At 31.6% G+C, this 21,048-nt stretch overlaps 4 protein-coding genes across 5 annotated transcripts in view; 2 read left to right on the forward strand and 2 right to left on the reverse strand.

The window, feature by feature from the left end:
* Positions 1-492: 492 nt before the first annotated feature.
* On the reverse strand, positions 493-4,398 carry LOC125849135 (transcription initiation factor TFIID subunit 13). Its single transcript, XM_049529157.1, has 6 exons — positions 4,260-4,398; positions 3,462-3,595; positions 3,336-3,373; positions 2,473-2,532; positions 2,233-2,307; positions 493-959 (listed from the first exon to the last, which is right to left on the reverse strand). The coding sequence occupies exons 2-6, from the start codon at positions 3,562-3,564 to the stop codon at positions 849-851; spliced, it is 387 nt and encodes a 128-aa protein (XP_049385114.1). The 5' UTR covers positions 3,565-3,595; positions 4,260-4,398; the 3' UTR covers positions 493-848.
* Positions 4,399-8,381: 3,983 nt separating this feature from the next.
* LOC125849182 (E3 ubiquitin-protein ligase RMA1H1-like) lies at positions 8,382-10,255 on the forward strand. The gene is made up of 2 exons (XM_049529211.1): positions 8,382-8,539; positions 9,400-10,255. Exon 2 carries the CDS (start codon positions 9,446-9,448, stop codon positions 10,139-10,141), a length of 696 nt encoding a protein of 231 aa, XP_049385168.1. The 5' UTR covers positions 8,382-8,539; positions 9,400-9,445; the 3' UTR covers positions 10,142-10,255.
* A 1,977-nt stretch (positions 10,256-12,232) lies between these two features.
* LOC125849169 (pentatricopeptide repeat-containing protein At2g20710, mitochondrial-like) lies at positions 12,233-15,466 on the reverse strand. Of its 2 annotated transcripts, XM_049529194.1 has the most exons (3): positions 15,159-15,466; positions 12,563-13,764; positions 12,233-12,450 (listed from the first exon to the last, which is right to left on the reverse strand). In XM_049529194.1, the coding sequence occupies exons 1-2, from the start codon at positions 15,432-15,434 to the stop codon at positions 12,610-12,612; spliced, it is 1,431 nt and encodes a 476-aa protein (XP_049385151.1). In that variant the 5' UTR covers positions 15,435-15,466; the 3' UTR covers positions 12,233-12,450; positions 12,563-12,609. The 2 variants fall into 2 exon arrangements, with proteins under 2 accessions (XP_049385151.1, XP_049385150.1); XM_049529193.1 differs by having other exon boundaries at positions 12,233-13,764.
* A 4,108-nt stretch (positions 15,467-19,574) lies between these two features.
* LOC125848613 (heat stress transcription factor B-2a-like) overlaps positions 19,575-21,048 on the forward strand; it is a 2,112-nt gene continuing 638 nt past the window's right edge. Inside the window, exon 1 of the mRNA XM_049528504.1 lies at positions 19,575-19,928. Coding sequence (XP_049384461.1) covers positions 19,650-19,928 — 279 coding nt within the window. The 5' untranslated portion in view covers positions 19,575-19,649. The remainder of the gene's footprint in view (positions 19,929-21,048) is intronic.

A 21,048-nucleotide genomic window follows, 5' to 3' on the forward strand; every position in this document is an offset into this window, starting at 1 on the left:
CAGAAATATATGACAAATACAAGTAAGGAAAAGAGAAACAAATATTCATCGCATTTTTCTTTTACGTACTTTTTTGAAAACATAAATGTTACGCTTGCCATTTCATTTGGTTCATGCATCAAAATTAAAATGCTAATTTGACATGTATTGTATTTATTAATGTGATTGTAAAACACGTTAAAGAAGAAATTGTTTGAATTGCACATCTAATCGAAATTTAAACTTGAGATGTCTAATCTAAATGCATTTGAATTCCCCAAGTGTCCACTGTCAAAAAGAGCTTATGCATGTTGCACTGGCCGAGTTTAAATCTTAGATCCACCTTTGCCCAAGAAAGTTGCAGTGTTTTGCAAGGGGTCAAAGAAACCACTGAACTATAAAACTTTTAACGTGCTCTTCTGGTTACGAGATATTCCATCTTTTTTTCAATTTAGAATGGAAATACCTTATACAAAATGAAGCATTTTGTGAAAGCTTTACCAGAATCTTAACAGGTAAAAGCCGTACAAGATCTTCCATCTTTTGCATAGCAAACAGATCAAAATCAATCTAATCGGGTGACTACTCAGAGTTACCTTACTACTCATTCCATCAGTTTGTGCAGATCTTTAGAACTGTCAAACTACACACAGGTGGCGTTCAATGCACCAAAAGAGCACTTAAGAAACTGATTTCAGCATTGAGGATCTATTGTGCTAGAGAAAACGCAGCTACAAGGTGACTCGGACATCTATTGTGCTAGAGAAAAATGAGAACAAGCAGGCTATTTACTCCAGTGTTGGTAAATTGTATACTGGTCCTATGGTGCCACTCAATTTGTCATTCTGAACTAAGATCACACTTCCCCCTCACTGATGTGAAGCCAATTTCTCTTCATCGACCTCGAAAGCCTTCCGAGCTTGTTTCAGCTCCTCATTCATGGACAGCAGTTCTGTACACCGATTAAGTTTCGGCAAGTCCTGCACAATAGAACAGTATCCATCCAAAACTCAGAAGCTCATAAAGCAAAATTGCAGTAACATCATATCCAGTTTGTAGAGGCTACGCAAAGCATAGCAGGACTGATTTTTCAGAACAACCATCCATACTCTTTTTGACAACTAGAGATGTGTTGAAATATATTCAAATCACAGCGAGAGAAACCAGTAAGCAACACAATAGAATGAGGCACGTGGCACTAAACAGATGGAAGGCCAAGGCAACGCCACAATCTCCCAGTCTAATTCTCCCCAACCAAAAGATGGAGTAATTTGTTGTTTTAATGATCAACATAGCAAGAAGCTAACTATTCTCGGCATTTCTCGTTGGCATGGAGACATCAAACTAGTCCCAAAAGAGTTTCAGGTTTATCAGGCACAAACAAACATGAAATTACCATTGGAACAATTTTCAGGTACAATTCTATAATGGTGATACATGTGCTAAACTATGATCTATCATAATGAAATCAATAATTTTTTTTATTTTTTTTTATAAAGGTAATGTTGTATTCATCAGCATTAAGGATATGCTGGAGACCTCCAAAAAATGGTTTCCAACAAGAGAAAAAACAAAAAAGGCTAATAGATTACAAAATGCCTATAAAATCCAAAATTCCCTTCCGCTTTACACCAAAAATAAAAAGTNGAGACCTCCAAAAAATGGTTTCCAACAAGAGAAAAAACAAAAAAGGCTAATAGATTACAAAATGCCTATAAAATCCAAAATTCCCTTCCTCTTTACACCAAAAATAAAAAGTAGTCAAGCAGCTCCATTTGACTTTCTCTATTGAATTAGCTTTGTTATCATAGCATCTGCTATTTCTTTCTTTCCAAATACACCACCAAATGCATGATGGTATTATACTCCACCACTGTTTCTTAGATTTTCTCCCCCCTCAATTATTCAGTGTGATAGCAGTACTAACACGCATGAGGTAAGCCAAAATAATTGCAACAAATAAAACCTTCAAGTAGTAATTAAGCTTGAGATGAGTAGAACTACAAATCTCAGCTTCTGTCCATCCAACTACACTTGGCTAACCGGACACTTGTCTATGAGTTTATTCCACTAATAGGCAGGCCTAATAGTTTCCTTAATGTTCTGAATTGAAATAATATACAAAACTCACAAGACCTCTCATTGAGCAAAAATGGGATGGACATTTTTCAACTAAATATTCACCATAATGCTACAGACGCAGATATGCACACATATTATATATATGCATGTTGAATTCACAAAAAGACTGACCTTTCTAATTAAGAACAGAAAGTCCTCGGTCAAAAGCTTCCCCCTTTTAGTTGCAATATCCTGAGCTTTGTGCACCTACCCAAGTTGAAGAGCTTAAAAGATAGGACCATATGCATGTTTCTTCTAAATTAAATACTGATAGAAAATAAATTGCGCAAAATGCAAAGCTTTATGCAGGAAGATGTATATTATGAAACCTCTTCGAAAAAATAATACTGGATAGTAGTAAGTTCAACTCACCATATCAGTGACATAATCCACCACGATGTCTTCCACAAGTGACACTGTTTCTGGAAGTGGCTGATAGTGCAGCACTATTAGTTTAGTAAAGATCAAGAGACAAAATAATACCAGTAACTCATAGAAATCAAAATCAGTGCAACTTCCAGACAATTCTTTTGATATTTACAAGGTAATCAACCATCATCTTTTTGATAACCTATAAGGTAATCAACCATCAACCATCCCCAAGTCCAGTATTAGTTGACTAAATTAGAAACAATAAACATACAGCCACAAAAGGGAACATATCAATAAGAAAATCTTCCAGCAAAATTATCTCTGTTTTATGATGGAGTCACTAATGCATTATGACCACGCTATTCTCTTGTATAACAGGGAAAGCAAGATGTGGTAAAACAAGAAAAAGGACTGTACTCCAGCAAAGAAGGTTATTCCTTTTAAAAGACAACTAGACAACATCATTACAACACTCCAACTCTGAATTTCTGCTCTTTCCTTAGAATCAGCACAGGTCCTCGGTCCTCCCAAAAGTCCCTTCAGACATTATTGCTAGAGCCTAGACACAAGCTTAGTACTATCGTCAAAGAAGATTAAAGTATTTCCCATAGCCAGTGAGTGATTTTTATAATGTTGTTAAACATTAAGCAACAAGCAAAGCCCCTATTCAATCTGGTCCATACAAACTGCAACTTTTCCCACTATCAATGTGTGTACAGAGAAAAAAAAAAAGCCAGGTGACAGCAGCATGGCATAATTCACTGTATTTCCATACGCATAACAATCAACGAGTACAAACACCATGGACATACACAGATGAAAAACAATGAAGAGATAAAAAGTGAAACAAAGAGGCATCTTACATTGCTATCATCTCCAAAACCATACATCATGTGTTGCACTGTGTAATAAATAAAAGAAATATTAATAAATAAAACAAGATGAAGTGATTTAACATTATTATCACATCTATGTAAAGAGTCACTGACAATCTTTCTGAAACATGCCACGTTTCCTCTTAAGTGAACTTTCTGAAGGTTGTGATGCTCCTACTCTAGCTTTTGAGGATGGCCCGGCAGAAGAGTTGTTCATTTTCTATTTATTCTAACGCCCACCTCTCAACCTGCCAAAGTGTCATTACCATCCTTAGCAAATACCATCAATCAAACATATCATATATTATTATCAGATATATACATCACACAAATACCATCGAAAAGAAAATAGAAAACTGAACGCATAAAGAATGCACTTCCATAGTTCTTATAATAGTTATCACCACTTAACCGCCTACACAATTAGCTCAAAATTTTCCGATTCTATAAAAAAGGGAGCTCATTATATAGTTGGAACATACATTCTTCTATGCAGCTCCCAAAATAAGCACCCAATATATACACAACCCATATGATCCACTGGAAAAAAAAAAATTCTTTTACTGTAAATGATCATCAAATAAAAGAATTCATTAAGATTAAAAGTTATATCTATTTTTTCCCTATATATACATTGTGTGGAAGCCATTACTGAAGCTTTGTTACCTTCCCTCTTTTAAATAAGTTATTGAGGAATACAAAATCCAAAGTGGGACAGACGCGAATTGGGTTTATCGATCAACAACAAAAAAAGTAATTAAAAACACAGTTATCAAATGATCAACACCCAGGAGTATGAATGAATTGAAGAAAAAGAAGCAAATGCAAGAACACAGAAAACATAAATTAATTAATTTCTGCAGTCACAATCGCAATTAGGGTCGTAAAAGAGAAAGAATTCTGAAGAGAAACCTGCAAAAGTGTTGATTCCACTGGAGATGACGAGAGCACAATTGAAAACAGAATTTCAAATTGAAATCCCCAAAATCATTAGGGTCTTAGGGCATTTGCTCAAATTTATGTGGAAATTGGGAAATTTCTTTTTGTTGTTCAAACGGGTATGTCGGTGAAAAAAGGAGAACTTGGGCTTAATGGATCATAGTGTCAATCAAACAAGCCCAAAACCCAATAGTGGATAAACTACATAACTACACATACATCACTACCATATATACTAATATTTACCTCTAGTTTTAAATAATCACATATATTACCACTTTTAATATTTATATTATATATATATTAAAAAATTTAATTAGATACACAAATCCCTTAAATAAGGAATTAAATAATTATCTACTCCTTAATTAATGGTCCATATCCATTAACAAGCAAATCATCTTCTTCTTTTTTCACATATGTCGTTTCCTCCGTAAACCCAGCCTTCCTTCTTCCTTAGTTCATCTTTTCCCTCTTTCTTCCTTCATCCTCTCAATATATATTTGTATGTTCAAATCAACATTATATATATAGGTTTGTTTCGATTATTTTATTATTCTCATGTATTTTGATTTTGTATTTGAGTTCATAATGTTCTGAAGTTCAATTTTATAGAATTTTACAAGTTAGGTTTTATATTTTTTGATTTGTTGTTTCTCGAACACTTTAATGGTTGAACATTCCCAAAATCGGATGATTCTCGTCAAAGGTACTACACTTTAACAATACTATATATACTAAATCAAACAACTTTTATTTGCTCATTTTCACTCATCAATTTCTCCATTGTAGGAACTGACTCTTCATCCGCCAACATTCAAGTCAAGAATTGATCTAAGTATAGGAATGTCTTAATCAAGATGAAGAATTACGCCAAGCTTTAATTAAGAGAAAAAAGTACACCATTAGATGTACATCAAGTGCAACAATGTTGGATACACATCAGGTGTACATGTATCTAGTTAAGAGTTCATGTATCTGAGTTAAGATTATATGCATCTATGAGAAAAATTTCAGATCCTTAAAGAAACGGAGAAATTTGAATTTTTTAACTTTTTTTTGGATTAATATAAGACATACTCCACAATCGTGATTTGTTCTTAAATTCGTGTGTTTCAATTACATTTCATATTTAGATACACATAATTATATGTGCGTTTACTATGTATCCGAGATACATGATTTTGAATAAAATGTATGAAATTGATAGTTGATACATCGAATTAATAATAGATACATATAAAAGATACATGAAATTAAATTAGATCATATAAATAGATACATGAAATTGATATTATATCATATAAATAGATACATGAAATTAATACTAGACACATATAACATATACACAAAATTAATATTAGATACTTCTATGATACATATGAATGTACTTGTATGATACTCATGTATCTAAGTGTTTAGTTTGTTGGATACATCATATATTGATAATAGATACATCAAATTAATGAATTTTATTATTTTAAGAGTAATAAAATGAAATTAATCAAATTGCATGACCGAGATATACATGTTTTTGTCTTTTATTAATAATATTAACGAATTTATTATTTCAAATAATAATAAAATGAAATTAATTAAACATAGATACACTCCTTGATTTCCGCCTTATATTAAGGAAATCAATTACAACCTATTAATTTAAACAAATAAAATACGTATCTCAATTTAAATTTCGGCAGATACATGTATCTCACAGATTTAAACTCATGTATCCTAAGTATGAAATATGGTAGAGGAAGTAATATCTAAAGCTATCGGGAATCTAAGTAATTAGGACTTAAACTAGTGAGATTTATGTAGTTTGCCCTTTTTTTTATCAAAGGCCCAAAACGAAAAAAAAAATTGTTACTTCAGCGATAGTTTTGCATATTTGGTCATGTTTAACAATTTATTTTTTTTAAAAAATCACTAAATAATTTTTTTTGTTGACTGTCAGATATAAGTTGTGGGCATATATTAATTTTGCCAATAAGACAGAAGTTTTGTATATATTACTATATTTCAATAAGTCAGACGCAATGAACTTGTTCAATTGATAAGTTATATCTTGTAGGCAAAAATTGCATGTTTTGATCAATTGTTCACAGAGTGTAACAATCGAGTAAGATTTGATAACACTCATTCTAATTTCTACATATCTTATTAAATTGTCACTAGTTATAATGTATTGATGGAAGGTGCTGGTATAATTTAATTATTCACAACTTTTTCCTCTACCTTATATACAATCATTCCTACAATCCATAAAAATAACATTATACACTTTTAATTGAAAAGGTGTATGGCTAAATTAATGTAAAAAAAAAAGACTTTGATCATGATTAAGTACAGTAAGTTTAATTAAACAAATGGACTTCTAGAAGATAAGGTAAGTTAATTAGATAAATGGACTTCTAGAAGATAAAGTACTATTGGAAAAATTATTCTAGAATACCTCAACATACTTAGCCCATTCTTCACCTTTTTGCACTTTGCTCTTCTTAGGTTAATCATTCTTAGTTAACTTTTTGAAAATTAGGTAAAATAGATTATAACAATATGTACAAATTAAAATGAACCATGTGTCCTTAGCACTCATTCTTGAGTGTGATTTGTGTCTTTTCATTCATGAAAATTATATATTTTTTAAACGGAATGGTGTTTGTATCTCAACATTTTCATCAACTACTATAATTTTTTCTAGTAGTAGGACCAACTTTTCCACTCAGCCCCTTTCATTTTCCAGCTTTGTATATGTCATATTTAATATATTTATGGTATAGGAAATTAATTCCATGACATGCCTTCTAGATGGAATGGAAATACAAGCTAAAAGCAACCAAAAAAAAATATTATTTTTCCCGTTTCAATTTGTTTGTCTTACTTTCTTTTTTAAATATGTTTTAGTAAGAATGTCACTTTCCTTTTTTGATAATTTTTTAATTTTAATTTTTCACCTGCCATATCTAAAATCTCAAAGATTAAAAAGTATTTTGATATACAATTTATATATTTTCAGTATAAAATCATAAAATTCAAATAAAAATATTTACTTTCATAAGCTTTATGTCAAGTGAAAATCAAACAAACAAAATTAAAATATAAGAAGTAATTAACAAAGAGCCATTAAGACGATTTTTTTATTTTTTGACAAGACAATTTTTGTTCCCTTCTGAGAGATTGTCATTTTGTTTGTGTTTGTTCCAAAATGTTTGATTAATTTAAAGATTGCTAGTCGGCAAATTGTTTGTAGCTACTTCAAGAATTGTAAAACCTGTGTTTTACAAAACAAAGAACAAGAAAAATTACTGAAAGGACAATTTAGAAACAATAAATTAATCAATTAGCTCACACCATTTTAAAAGTATCGATATTATTATTGATCCTTCTTTTCTCCGCCCAGAATATTACTTATATACTATTTTCAGAACATTTATGTTTTATTTATTTTTAAACGAAACATATTTGCAGCACTCACAATTTTTATCATCATTCGTCACTAATCCTCATCATGAAATAGACACATTTTCTTCGTCCACGGCCTAAATATACTCGAAAGATATAGAATATTTTTCTCTTTTAATTTGTCCATAGTTATTTCTAGATTACTTAATATTTCAATAATCAACAATGTATGTGTCAATCTCATACCGGTCGGAACTAATTATATGAGTTTTATACGGATACATAACATAAATGCAATTTATTTCTTGAAAAGACACTAGTTAATGCGCTAAATACCTTACAACACATTCTGACCGTTTTTGCTTTTCACTTGATGTTCGATACATGCATTGAAGTTCTATTAATACAGATTCAGTCATTGCAGAGCCTATATTCGAAGATGGTATTCCTAATAGAAATTTTTTGTTCAAACTTTAAACCTAGTTTAAAACGGAGTGATCTTAATCGATGTGACAAGTACTCGAATTTGGTGGTGTTATGAAAAGAAAAATAAATAGTAGTAATTAGGTAGAAAATTGAAGATTCAATTAAGAATCAAATACTCAGAGAGAGACCAGACATAACAAGCCACGTAGCATTGGTTACTAAGGAGAAAGTCCATTGTTCCAAATTTCTTCTTATAAAAACTGCTTCACCATTTCCTCTCTCTCAGCTCAGCCACTTCTTGTTTACCTCTTTAAAGAAACCTATTTTCTTCTCTTTTTCCTCTGTTTAATCACATGGGATTCTCCATTTGAAGGTTGAAAGTCTGAAACTTTGATTGTTTTTTCAACCCTTTTGCTTGATTGGTAAGAATTTGAGCTCTTCCTCTTCTTTCTTGAATATTAAAACTGATTTTACCTTGTTCTGTGGTGATTAGTGGTGTATAAAGGTTGGATCTTTGATGGGGTTTTCTCTGTTGATCTGTATGGTATTATTGTTAATCAATTCTTGTGTTTGATCATATTGTACTACTATAAATGATCTTTATTGGTATTAAAGTCTTCACCTTCTACCCACCATAAACAAATGATTTCTTGGATTTTCTTGACCTTATGGTTATGAATTAGAAGAGGGTTTCTTTAGTTATACCTGAAAATGAACCTTTGCTGTTGATCATGTTTGGTAGTTTTTTCAACCATTTGAATTGGGGGTAAATGGGGAAAATGGAAAGGAGTTTAAGGGGGTATATGTTTGGTTTGGATTAAGATTTTGACTATAAGATAGATTCAAGATTGAGACATTTTTGTCAAACTGATGCAATTAGTTTGCCCAGCTAATTCTGGGAATTTAGTTGTAAGTGGACCTGATTTGATGCAGTGGAAAGAATAGGCTATTTGATCTTTTTCTGAGAAGTCTTTTGCTGATAATTTTTATGAAAGAAACAAGCTAAAGTGCATATCATTTTTCTGATCTAACTGATCTTCATCTCCCTTGGTTGCTATGGATTGCTTTGAAGCTTCACTAATCTTTTAAAATTTGTGGTTTTTATTCACATGCTTTGTCTTTTTGTTCTCTTCTGTTGCGTGGTGGGTGGAAGCTACATAGTAGCTTCCACCCCAACCTTTTTCTTCTTAATGCAGTAGCCTGCCTACTAATGCTCTACAATTCTTTAATACTTTGATTTAAATTTACTTTTCTTGTTGCTAACTATTGATTGTGCTTTCAGATTTGGAAAGACCCTTGGGGTGAACAAGTGCTCAGAAACAAATCTCATGGCCTTCGAGCAGTATTATTCAAACGAGTGGAAATCGATCCCTACCCCAGAATCATCAGACTCAGAGAAGACGTCTGCCTGCTTCGATTGCAACATCTGCTTGGACATTGCCCGTGATCCGGTTGTTACACTTTGTGGCCATCTCTATTGTTGGCCATGCATTTACAAGTGGCTTCAGTTTCAGAGTGACTCTCTGTCTTCGGATGAACGCCCTCAGTGTCCAGTTTGCAAGGCTGAAATCTCCCAAACAGATTTAGTCCCTCTTTACGGGCGTGGGGAAACACTGCCTGAATCTGAGCCTGAAAACAAGCTCACTCTAAAAGTGCCTCCCAGGCCATCTGCTTTCGGTCCATTATCCTTGTCAAATTCCTTTAATCCTTCTCAGCAACCACCACATCCTAATGCCTATGATCCCTATGCCAGTTACCTCAACAGTTCATCGCCGCCTTCATTCAATCATGGAAACAATACATCAGTGGGAGTCTTTCATCCAGTTGTTGGAATGTTAGGAGAGATGGTTTACGCTAGGGTATTCGGAAACTCAGAGAGTTTATACACATATCCTAACTCCTACCATCTAGTGGCAAATAGTAGTCCAAGATTGAGAAGAAGGGAAATGCAGGCTGACAAGTCTCTAAACAGAATTTCCCTTTTCCTCTTCTGCTGTTTTCTTCTTTGCCTATTGTTATTCTAGTTTCATCCTCTTCCATTTCATCTTGTACACATTGTATAAAATTGATCTTTTGATGAGCATCAAATCATTTAAAATCATATATGTGAGATGATAATAAGCAAGATTTTGGCTCAAGCATAATGAGTTCAAACTGACATTTTTGAGTTATTATTGTCCCTCTCTGGATCCAACATATCTTGAAATTTATGGAAGAGCTAGCTAAGTTTGTAGAGTTTTTCTAGTGGCACCACCAAATAATGTGGTGCAGTGGATGAGCTGCTCCTACCATAACCAAAGGTACTTGGTTCAAAAAATTTTGATAGGGAGTGCTAACTGCCGGTGAAAATCCAAAACAGTCGAACTTGTGGGTACTGAACACCAGATGAAAACCCCCTCATGGCAAACTTCTTAATGTTATTAATGTGGATAAGTTAAATCACTGTTTTATATAGCAGGCAATAGTGATTGTATGGTCCTCTAGCCCCAACATATCGTGGGCAAGTACTTATCATGCTGCCTGTCCAGATTTTTTTATTTATAAATGATGATATCTCTTTGAATCAATTATTAGGAAATTTGTCCCCACTAAAATGATAGAATACTATAGCCATAATTGTCTTCACTCTAAGGAAAATATGATAATGTATTACCACTAACTAAAATAATAAAGGTGCAGGCCAAAATATTTATGTTATAATACTTCACCATATGTGCGCTTCATATTATACTTATCATAATAAATATTATTAATGGGGAAATGACAATTTTAAGAATGGCAGGCTGGTATATAACTATGTTATCAACTTTAACCAATGTTCCATAGACATTACAGACTCTTTTCAAGACATAATAACTATTAACTAAACTAGTAGTTATATAACAAGGTTAAAAAGTTATTTTAAAAAATATGAACCTCTTTCTTTAAGAGTTTTAATTATTTATTTTGTTTATGACGATTTAAGTAAGATTTATATAAGGTAAAAGTATTGAATTTAAAATCTTAAATGTTAGGTAACGATAACATAAAGGATCATAATATTGGCAATCATGCCAAATATTATTTAGTAAGAAAAATGTGTTTAAGTTATTAGATATCAAAAGAATAAAAAGTAGGCTATTTTATGCCAAATTTTAGTCCATTTATATTGTCATCACAAAATTCCTATAGAAAAGCGTATTTAAGCTATTAAATATTAAAAAAAAATTATGCCAAATTTTACCTCACGTTATAATGGCAAAATTCCTAATTTTTCCTAACTTGATTTTATTTTTTGTTTTCAATCTTTTGTGATGTATTTTGTTTCGAATATATTTTTATCTTATCATATATTCTAGAACTCCTTAATTTGAAATATTATAAATATAATCAAATAATAATTCTGTCTATTATAAAATTGACCTTCATGCCTTTAAAGTAACACAAATTGTACTGTAGTAATTAAGTTTGTATTAATTTGGATAAATGTAAGGATACGTTGCTCTTAGAGTTAAGGTTTAGTAAAATCAAAATATGTTGGATTAGCAAATTTCACATTTATGGCTTTAGACTTTAGTATAGGAAATGATTAGTGGAATAGTTATAAAGGTGTATACACATTAAACAGAAAATATCAAAAAGTCCACAATAATTGGGGTCCTTATATTTTATAATACAAAGTAAATTAGACCCTAGGGCGGTGACCTTCTAGAAAAAAAAAATCATAGCATTGATCAAATATCTTTTTAACATTCTTAATTAGAATTGTCACATCCAACATAATTGATAATTTAAGTTCACGTCCCACCCATTATAAGATATTTTAATCAACTTTGCACTTAATAATGTGATTAATAATCTTACACCTAATTTTTCAAAGCACTCAAATGGTTGGTTGCATGTCATAGTTTTGCCAACCACAAAAAATATCCTAACTTCTTGTTGGAATGAATTTTCCATCTTTGACTCAAAATATAATCTTTCTTCTGTATCTTAAAAGCCACGTGAAGAATAACTTTGCTTTTGGCTCATCTAGTTTTCATTAAGAAGAAGCAATTGTTGTTATTTTTCAAGATATGTTTCTTCAGAGAACATGATTGTCAGAATACATAAACTACAATAACACCATATGGCGAAAAACAAAGTAATGTACCTTCTTGTATTGTCTTCGTCACCAAAACAGAGATGATACACAGTAAGTTGAATTTTGGCCTTCAAAACAAAGCTCATTGACACAATATATGTTAAGAGTAAAGCAACTAGTCTCTCCTAAGGAGTAATCTTGCAGTAAATTACTTATCGCCAGTGAATATGCAGCCTAAGTTTCAATGAGAAATATCAGCTATTTTCAATTCTGAAATGCAAAGAAAAATAATCTTTGTCAGATAATTTTTCTCTTTAATTGCTCCATACCTAGGCCTGATAGCTTCAGTACATATATAAAGCTTTAGTTGGAAAGGCCAAACCTTGTGAGAGTCGCTCAAATCAGTTGATTCCATACAAGCTGTGTCGCTTAGGTTTGAAGTTTTTCTTCCTTAATAAAGCACAACAACTTGTCACGAAAAACTGGTGAGAAGATATGGTCCTGTTCTAAAGACCTCACAAAATCCGCTGCGTTATCCAGATTTCCCTGCTTTTCCCAGTATTTTACACCTGTAGCTAAGGTCTCCTTGCTAGGTTTATAATTAGGCGGGCATATTGAGATGGCCTTCTTCAATGCTTCTACAGCCTCTGGGACTAGATCTTCATGTATGTATCCATTTGCCAAGTGACACCATGTGGTGACCCATGGAACTCCCCCTTTTGATATTCCTTTGTCCATTAAGGCCTTAGCCTTCTCCAGAAGACCATTTCTACAATAACTGCGAATCAAAACATCTGGAACACGGAAATCATAGGACAAAGCTTCCAATTCCCATTCCTCAAAGATCTTCTCAACTCCTTCTGTATCACCAAATTTCATTAATGCGCTCATCACAGTAATGTAACCTTTATTAAGAATTCTCATGTTCTGCTTATACAAATCCCACACTCGGTGCACCTCTTCTTTCTTTCCAGCTTCCGCATACAGTTTTAACAAACAATTATATGCACCATTACTTTTCTCACGAGTCAAAATCATGCTTTCAAGTTTACTCAGCAACTCTAGAGCTTTTTCCACCTGCCCAACTTTCAAATACAACTCTGCTGCAATACTGTAACTATCCCAGTGCAAAATGATTTGCTTATCAGATTCCATTATCGCTAATATTTTATCCATTCCCTCAGAATCTCCAGCAGCAGCATATGCAGTTAATCGTATTGTGAGCGTGAACTCATCAAAATTTACGCCCTTCTGCTCCATTTCATTCATCATATTATCCATTTTCTCCCATGTTCCTGTTTTATAATAGAGGTTCATCATATGGTTGTAGCACAATGTACCCTTAGCAAACCCCATATCTCTTAGTTGTTGCATTATGGCCTCAGCTTTCTCTACAGACTTCTCATTGGTATAGCAATTGAGAAGAGCAGTATACACCTCAGGGCGTCTCAGAATCTGTGGAATGCTATTGAAGTATTTTTCAACCTCTTCTAGACCTTTAACCTTATTCATTAGGTTGATTCGTGCTGCAACATCAGCAGGTTGGAGGGGGAAATATCTTCTGTCTGTCATCCAATGAGACACCTGTTCACAAAATCACAAAGATGAAAGGGAAAAATTAATAGGATCAAGTATGAAGATATATAAGAAAGTAGCTCAGATCTATTCACACCAACAAATCTTGGTCTTGCAATGTGAGGAGCTATTTTCTTCATTCCTATGCTCATTAGCTGTTACCTTTGGTTAAATTAACAAAGTGACTAATAACCACAGGAGTAAGGAACAACACATCTGCAAATTATTTTTTTCCACGGACTTAATCACAACTAGGAAGCAATAGATGTACACAACATTTGTAGGTTATTATTTTCATAGTATCAACTTGCATAAACTGAGTTATCACAGACTTTGTTCTTTAAAGTGGCAGGGCCTTTTGAGTGGTATGCCATAGCTCATTGGTGACTTCTAACATGCACTTGTACAGAGGCAAATGAAGCCTTTTGGTTATGGGCTCATCTGAACCCATAATTTTTCACACAGATCATAGATCATAGATATATATACGTAAGAACTTGTTATAATTTCAACAAATATTTAGATTTGAACCCATAATTTTAATTTACGGTAAATGGGTTTAGTGCTAAAAAGCTCAAAGGTTCAAACCATTAAGTTTAAATCTTGGATCCGCCTCTGCACTTGTATACATACGCACCAAAGGTGCCAAATAAATCAACTGCAGTAACTTATTTTCTCCACCAGTAGTGAAATGTGGAACAGAAGGGCAAACCATGAGATGACACGTGGTAGAAGTGACAAGTCACGGCATATGAGACAACACAAAGTCATTTTAAGAAGTCAGCAAGAAACAGGGTCGGTACAAAGTCATCTGGAAATGATGCTACGGTGAAAGCCCATCTAGCTCCGGAGAGGCAGAGGATGTGGTACCGGGTACGAAATGCAGACCACATTACACTCATTCAAAAGTTCAACCGTTATGCAAGATCACGAGATCATCGCCAACCGTTACTCTACGATGATAACGAACCGTTAATGAGCAATTAATAGGCTTTAAGAGGACATATTTTGTGGATCTTATCCCTTGATTTTAGCTATATATAGGGCCTTACTTCCTTGGTAGAGAGGACCCAAATTTCATTCTCACACACGTACATACAACACTATAATTCACTAAGATCTCAAGTTCATAACACACAGCTGTATACTTTCCAGCATTGTAGTCAGCCAACTTCCTCAAAGCTCAAGCTAATTCAATCTTTTATTTAATTCATAACAATTTAACCATTTGGTACAAATTCATATTAGAATCATATTTGCTGTAGCGACTAATTTGGATTATCCATTTGAGTTCATCTTTGTGTCATTTGCTTAAAAAAACAGAGAACACAAACAGTTTCTTTCACAATGCATTGTATCAAAACTCACTAAACAGCCAAAAAAAAAAAACAGAAATAAAGTACCTCAAGGGCATGTTTGTATCTTTTGTAGCTGTTTAATCTTTTGATAATCCACTGAAGCTCGGATTTCACCACTGTTTTTCCTTCTTCAACCCATTGTTCTAGTACTGGAACCATAGACACGTCTGGGCTACCTAAAGGTGCAATTCTTGCGAAAACCCAGTCACGCTTCTGATTTTTATCTTGTTTAGTAGATGTTGTTCCATAGAAACGGTTGATTATGGTTCTCTGAAAATGTATTGGATTTTGTTTCCATAAGGCAGAGAAAGAAAGCTTCATTTTGGAGAAGACGAAGAAGAAATAAATTTGGGGGTTTTAGGCGGGTTTAAGAAGCTTCGTATGACCCGATCCATTTGAAGTTTAGCCCAAATGAGAAGGAAGGTAAATTTTGTAGTCCAGCTTATTCCGAGCCCAATATTTGCTGGGCCAAGGAACTGTCTTATCCGTTCTTTTGGGGGCGGGGGGGGGGGNGGGGGGGGGTTGGCAAAAATAGCCACTTTTTATTTGGAAAAATTATTGAAATACACGTCTTATTATTCCCTTATTTCCAATATCCCCTTTTATTTCTAAAAAGCTCTAAAATCTCTTATTTCTTTAATGTATCCGAGCTACATATTAATGTATCCGAGCCAGTATTTAATGTATCCGAGCTACATATTATGTATCCGGTTTATTTTATAATGTATCCGAGCTACATATTATATATCCAAGCTAGGTTTTAATGTATCCGAGCTACATATTATGTACCCAAGCTAGGTTTTAATGTATCCGAGCTACAAATTATGTATCTGGTTTATGTTATAATGTATCCGAGATACTCTTTAATGTATCCGAGCTACATATTATGTATCCAGTTTGTGTTACTTTTTAAGGGATTAATGTAATTACAAACTAAAGAGGGATAAATTGTAATTTCATATTAAAACTATGTGATTCCTAAAATTTATCCTTTTTGCTTAGCTACTTTTTGACTCTTTTTTTTTAACAAAAGTAAACTTATTACTCGAGAGAAGTATTGAAAACACCCTTAAACTTGGCACGAATTATTAGTTTCATTTTGAACTATTGGCAGTCTTAAGAACACTCATTTACTTGACTAACGGAACTTAAATACACCCTTAATACATCCGCTATCTTCCACATGACATAGCAAGTGGTCTCAAACTATTGTAAGAGCATGATACTCTTAATAAAAATTTGAGAGAAGTGTCAAAAATACCCCTAAATTTGACGAGAATTTAGGGGTGTAATTCACTCATGTTACAAGATCTGAAGTGTATTTAAGTTCAGTTAGTCTAGTAAAGGGGTATTTTTAAAGACGACAATAGTTCGGGGATGGTTTCAATGATTCTCTCTCACTAAAATATAATTCAAAGATTAGTAAACTCAAAAATACACAATGTTGCCTGTCGGAGTTTGAAATTCTTTAAAAAGTGAAACTCGAGCACACTATGCTCGAATTTTAAAATTTTAAATGTAATTTCAATGTATAATAATAAAGTTCCAATCCAATTATTTTTTTTAGATTCAATTCATAGGAAGACTAGTTCAAATTTCAGTAGACAACTATGAAGTTGGAACTCCGACACATGCAATATTGTCTTTTTAGTTCAATAAAACCTACCATGGGTGATCTTTAATTTTTGAACAAAATATGTGTGGCATGAGTGTTTAATTCAATTGATCCTAATAATAAATCGAAGGTTATAATGCCAAATATTGTTTGAAGAATAATGAAGAAATTGAAGGTCACAATGTCAAGCTTTTACGAATAATTCAATTAAACTATATTAAAGTTCGAAATTCTTTTAAAGGTAAAACTCAGAGTACACTAGATATTTAATTTGATTGATCTCAATATCTAGTCATTACGTTGATTTTTTTTTTGATAACTAAAGAAAGGAACAAAGTCAAATTAGGACAAATGTATAATATAACATAGCATGTGTATGATAACTAAATAGGAAATATCGTCTTTTTAATAGACTCAACTTGAAGAAATTTATTTACCGCACGGCATCATGGGAAATTAAAGAACTTTAATTAAAAAATATGAGATGAAGACGTTTGAAATAAAAACAAAAACAAAAATCTAAAAATTGCACATGCAAACATGGCCTCTATACTCTAAAGTCCAACTTAACAGATTTAATTAGAGTCAAATCAAGTCAGCTAACAAATTAATTTTGATATAAATAAAATGAAATAAAATATATATAAAAAGGTGCACTTTCCTATATTTGGTTAATTTATAAATTTTGATACGTAGAACTTTTTCCTAATCAAAACCAGCAAATCAAAGGAATCTCATTGCTAATTATAAAGTTTATCATAATATATTTATTTAGTAGTATTACGCTGATAAAAGATGATATGCTAGTTTATGTGTAAAAAGTTCATAATATTTTTTTGGTTTAATTCGAGATTATATTATTTTATTATTGATCTAAACCTTGGAAAAATATACAAATACATGAAAATTAAGTTTTCAAGTGTTCCTCAATTGTGATTGTTCAACTGATTTGATGGTATTGAGAAGTCCAACAAAGAGTTTTGAATTTGTTGAAGGTCAAATATACTCTATTCAAAAATACTACGTAATTGTTCATCGCATGTTATTTCATTACCAAAAATAGAAAAAGAAAAAAAAAGTTTTTAAAACATCGAAAAAAAAAACATATCAAGTTATCAACCAAGAGTTTGAATTTGTTCAAAGGTCAAACATATCCAAATATTACGTAACTGTTCATAACATGTAGTACTAAAAAGTAAGAATAGAAGAAAAAATAAACGTATTCCAAAAACATACCAACTACGTGTTTGGTAGAAACAAAAATATTTTTCAAAAAATTAAAATATTTATATATAATCTAGACAAATACTATAAAAAACCGTATCAAATAGTAGTGATAGAATCTATGACGATGGATGAAAATGAGGTGTGTTTGAGAATAACAAAATCAATTTGAGAAGCTATTTCTAAACCTTTTTTTTATCTATTTTCACTGAATGAATCATTTCCTCATTTTTAGTAACTTGTTTTTTTAAAAAAAAAAATAAAATTTTTTGATCAATCGAACATTAAAAAAATCAGAAAATAATGAAGACGGCTATTAGTTTTAAAAGAATTTTATTTTCAAAAAAGCCTCAAATGAAACGGGTGAAATATGTGTCATGCCGTGCGTGCACAAACATAGTGGTGTGGATAATAAATTTAATTTGATTTTTTTGGATTTGCATTAATAATTGAATAAATAATTTTGAATAAAGTGACATTACTCTTCCAGACACTTCCTTCTTCATAATTTATACACTCCAATAAATTTATCTTACAAACTCTCTTTTTAATATTTATACAATTTAATTATAGATTTTGTGAAAGAATTTATATTTACACAAATATCTGCTATTTTTACATTATAAATTTCAGATCTTTTTCTTCTTAAAGTCACTTACAAGATAATTAAAAATTAATATATATAAATATATTTCTTAATTTGTATGAAACTAAATTACTTGAAACATTACCCAGCACACGACACGACAACAATATGATATGATATTGTATGTTTGAAGAATGAGTATTGGTCTTTGACGTTACGTTAAAAGAAATTCTAATTAGGCAAATGTGTCCAAAGTCCATGTATCTTTGGCTTATTATATTATATTATATTCAAGAATCATGAAACTTCTACACATTCTATAGTCAAAGATAATTATCATATATATCTCCATCACCACAAAAAGATAAAAATATCCACTGATTGAATATTTTGTTGTCTATGGTATTTAAAAAGTTTGCATGCACTTGACAAAGAAAGTTTTGGTCTCGAGTTTAAATTTTGAGTATGAAAATTTTTTTATTGAGAATATTTTTTTTAAATTGACTTCATATATAGTACGTGATTCAAATTTAGTCGAAATTTCAATGCAGACTCAAATATCAAGTGGAAAAAAAAAGAGAAATTATGTAATCACAAGACAACATAATTTCTAAAAACCCTACCATTTAAATTAATTACAAAATTTCTCTTTTTCCTTCTCTCTCTTAACATACATATACATCACTTCACCCAATTTTATTTGTGTACTAGTATAAATGTTATTGTTGATACATAACTTCAATCATTTCAAATTTGAATCAGTATGAATTTGATTTATAGTTATATATTTGATACATAACTTATGTATCATTTGCTATTATATCGGGTGAAAGAAACAATGTATCATCGAATTCTTAAAAACCTGAGATTATTATAATTTGAGAAACTTTCAAGATATAATATAGTTAACACCCAAAATTATTGAGATTTATGTACTTTATAACTTAAAAATAAAATAAAATAAGGAAAGCCCACCAAAAGCGATAAAATAGAACAAAACGTGCCCGGGGCCTTCTAAAAACTTTCAATAATACATATTACACGTTATTATAAATAGAACAACAAGCACTACACCCTTTTGGTTACTCAACAAAATCCCATTTATATATCTATGGCCACAGATAATCGGAATATCCATCGGAAAATCGGACGGTCAACGACGAGGACAAAGTGTCCGACGCCATTCTTATCGAAAACTTACGATCTTTTGGAAGAGCAAGAAGAAGAGAATAATAATAATAATAATAATAATAATATTAAGGTTGTTTCATGGAATGGTGAAGGAAATGGATTTGTTGTGTGGTGTCCAGATGAGTTTTCTGAGGTTATGTTACCTAAATACTTCAAGCACAACAATTTCTCCAGTTTCATTCGACAACTCAATACCTATGTAAGTCTATCTTTCTTTTTTCTTCGTTTCAATTCGTTTATCTTGCTTTTCGTTTTATAAGTGGAATGCATGATTGTTTCATAGTAATATTTTAATTTTTTTATTATTATAAGCCGTTTTATGTTAATGTTATAAAGTTTTCTACTATGATAATATTTTGGCAGATAATAAGATGAAAGATAATATAAATGTACCTTATGGTAAAAAAAAAAAGAAGAAGCTAAAATTAGTCCCTTCAATCATAGGCCCAGAGATATGTTATTTCAAACTTTCAACCAAATTGAATCAAGTTGTCTTGTGGAATATGACATGTATTTGTTGGTTGGTTTGATATAAATTTACTGTGAAACTAGTCTACATTGGTGGCCCAAAGTCAATTTATTAAGCAATTATATTAGCAAATTGTAGTCCATTTGATTAACTTCTGGTTGTGTAATTAATTTCCAATAATTTATTTTTAAAAAATCACATAATTAATTTCTGTCAAAATGGCCTACCTATAAATTTTGTACCGCTCTTTAATTTTAGTTATCACTAATTATTTTTACATCATTCTTAAAGAACTTATGTCCCTTCCCTATTAGATATCAAAATTAAATATCAACTCATTTAAAATATAAACGATCTTTATCCAAAATAGTTTCCAAAGATTTATTTTGGAAATATCGTAAAGAATATTATAACCTTTTCATTTCATTTTTGTCAAAATTTTGGTCTATAGTGACACCTCTTAGTGACTAAAATGGTAGTCAAATTGGTTGAAAGCCAAAACCGATCAACAAAATCATCCTACTCCAAAGTCAAATTTTTGATGACATCGTGTCCTGTTATGGTTTCGTGACGAACTTATTTGACAATAAAATAGTATACACTATTTCATTTACAATTGAAGAAATTGACTTCGGATAAAGATCTCTTAAGATTCTGAAACTCGTTTATATAATTTACACAATTCTTTTTTTTTAAAGCTAGCTTTTTGATATAAATTAAGCTAGCTCAAGATCAGTTTTATCTTGTGGTGTAAATCATTTATACCTCCGAACTTTATTCGCTTATCTCTTATGCATAATACATTAACGTGCTCTTTAGAAGGGGAGAATGATTATTTCTCTAGATAGAG

The sequence above is a fragment of the Solanum stenotomum genome, chromosome 12 (genome assembly GCF_019186545.1).
Source record: "Solanum stenotomum isolate F172 chromosome 12, ASM1918654v1, whole genome shotgun sequence".
Taxonomy (NCBI): Eukaryota; Viridiplantae; Streptophyta; class Magnoliopsida; order Solanales; family Solanaceae; genus Solanum; species Solanum stenotomum.

What these genes read in the sequence shown, in the direction of transcription:
- LOC125849169 (XM_049529194.1), bottom strand. Translation starts at nt 15,434, where the DNA reads ATGAAGCTTTCTTTCTCTGCCTTATGGAAACAAAATCCAATACATTTT. An exon ending in GATACAAACATGCCCTTGAG is followed by an intron (nt 13,765 to 15,158) that starts GTACTTTATTTC and finishes TTTTGTGAACAG; the next exon opens with GTGTCTCATTGGATGACAGA.
- LOC125849135 (XM_049529157.1), bottom strand. Translation starts at nt 3,564, where the DNA reads ATGAACAACTCTTCTGCCGGGCCATCCTCAAAAGCTAGAGTAGGAGCA. An exon ending in TGGCATGTTTCAGAAAGATT is followed by an intron (nt 3,374 to 3,461) that starts GTCAGTGACTCT and finishes TTTATTACACAG; the next exon opens with TGCAACACATGATGTATGGT. An exon ending in TGGATTATGTCACTGATATG is followed by an intron (nt 2,308 to 2,472) that starts GTGAGTTGAACT and finishes CAACTTGGGTAG; the next exon opens with GTGCACAAAGCTCAGGATAT.
- LOC125849182 (XM_049529211.1), top strand. Translation starts at nt 9,446, where the DNA reads ATGGCCTTCGAGCAGTATTATTCAAACGAGTGGAAATCGATCCCTACC.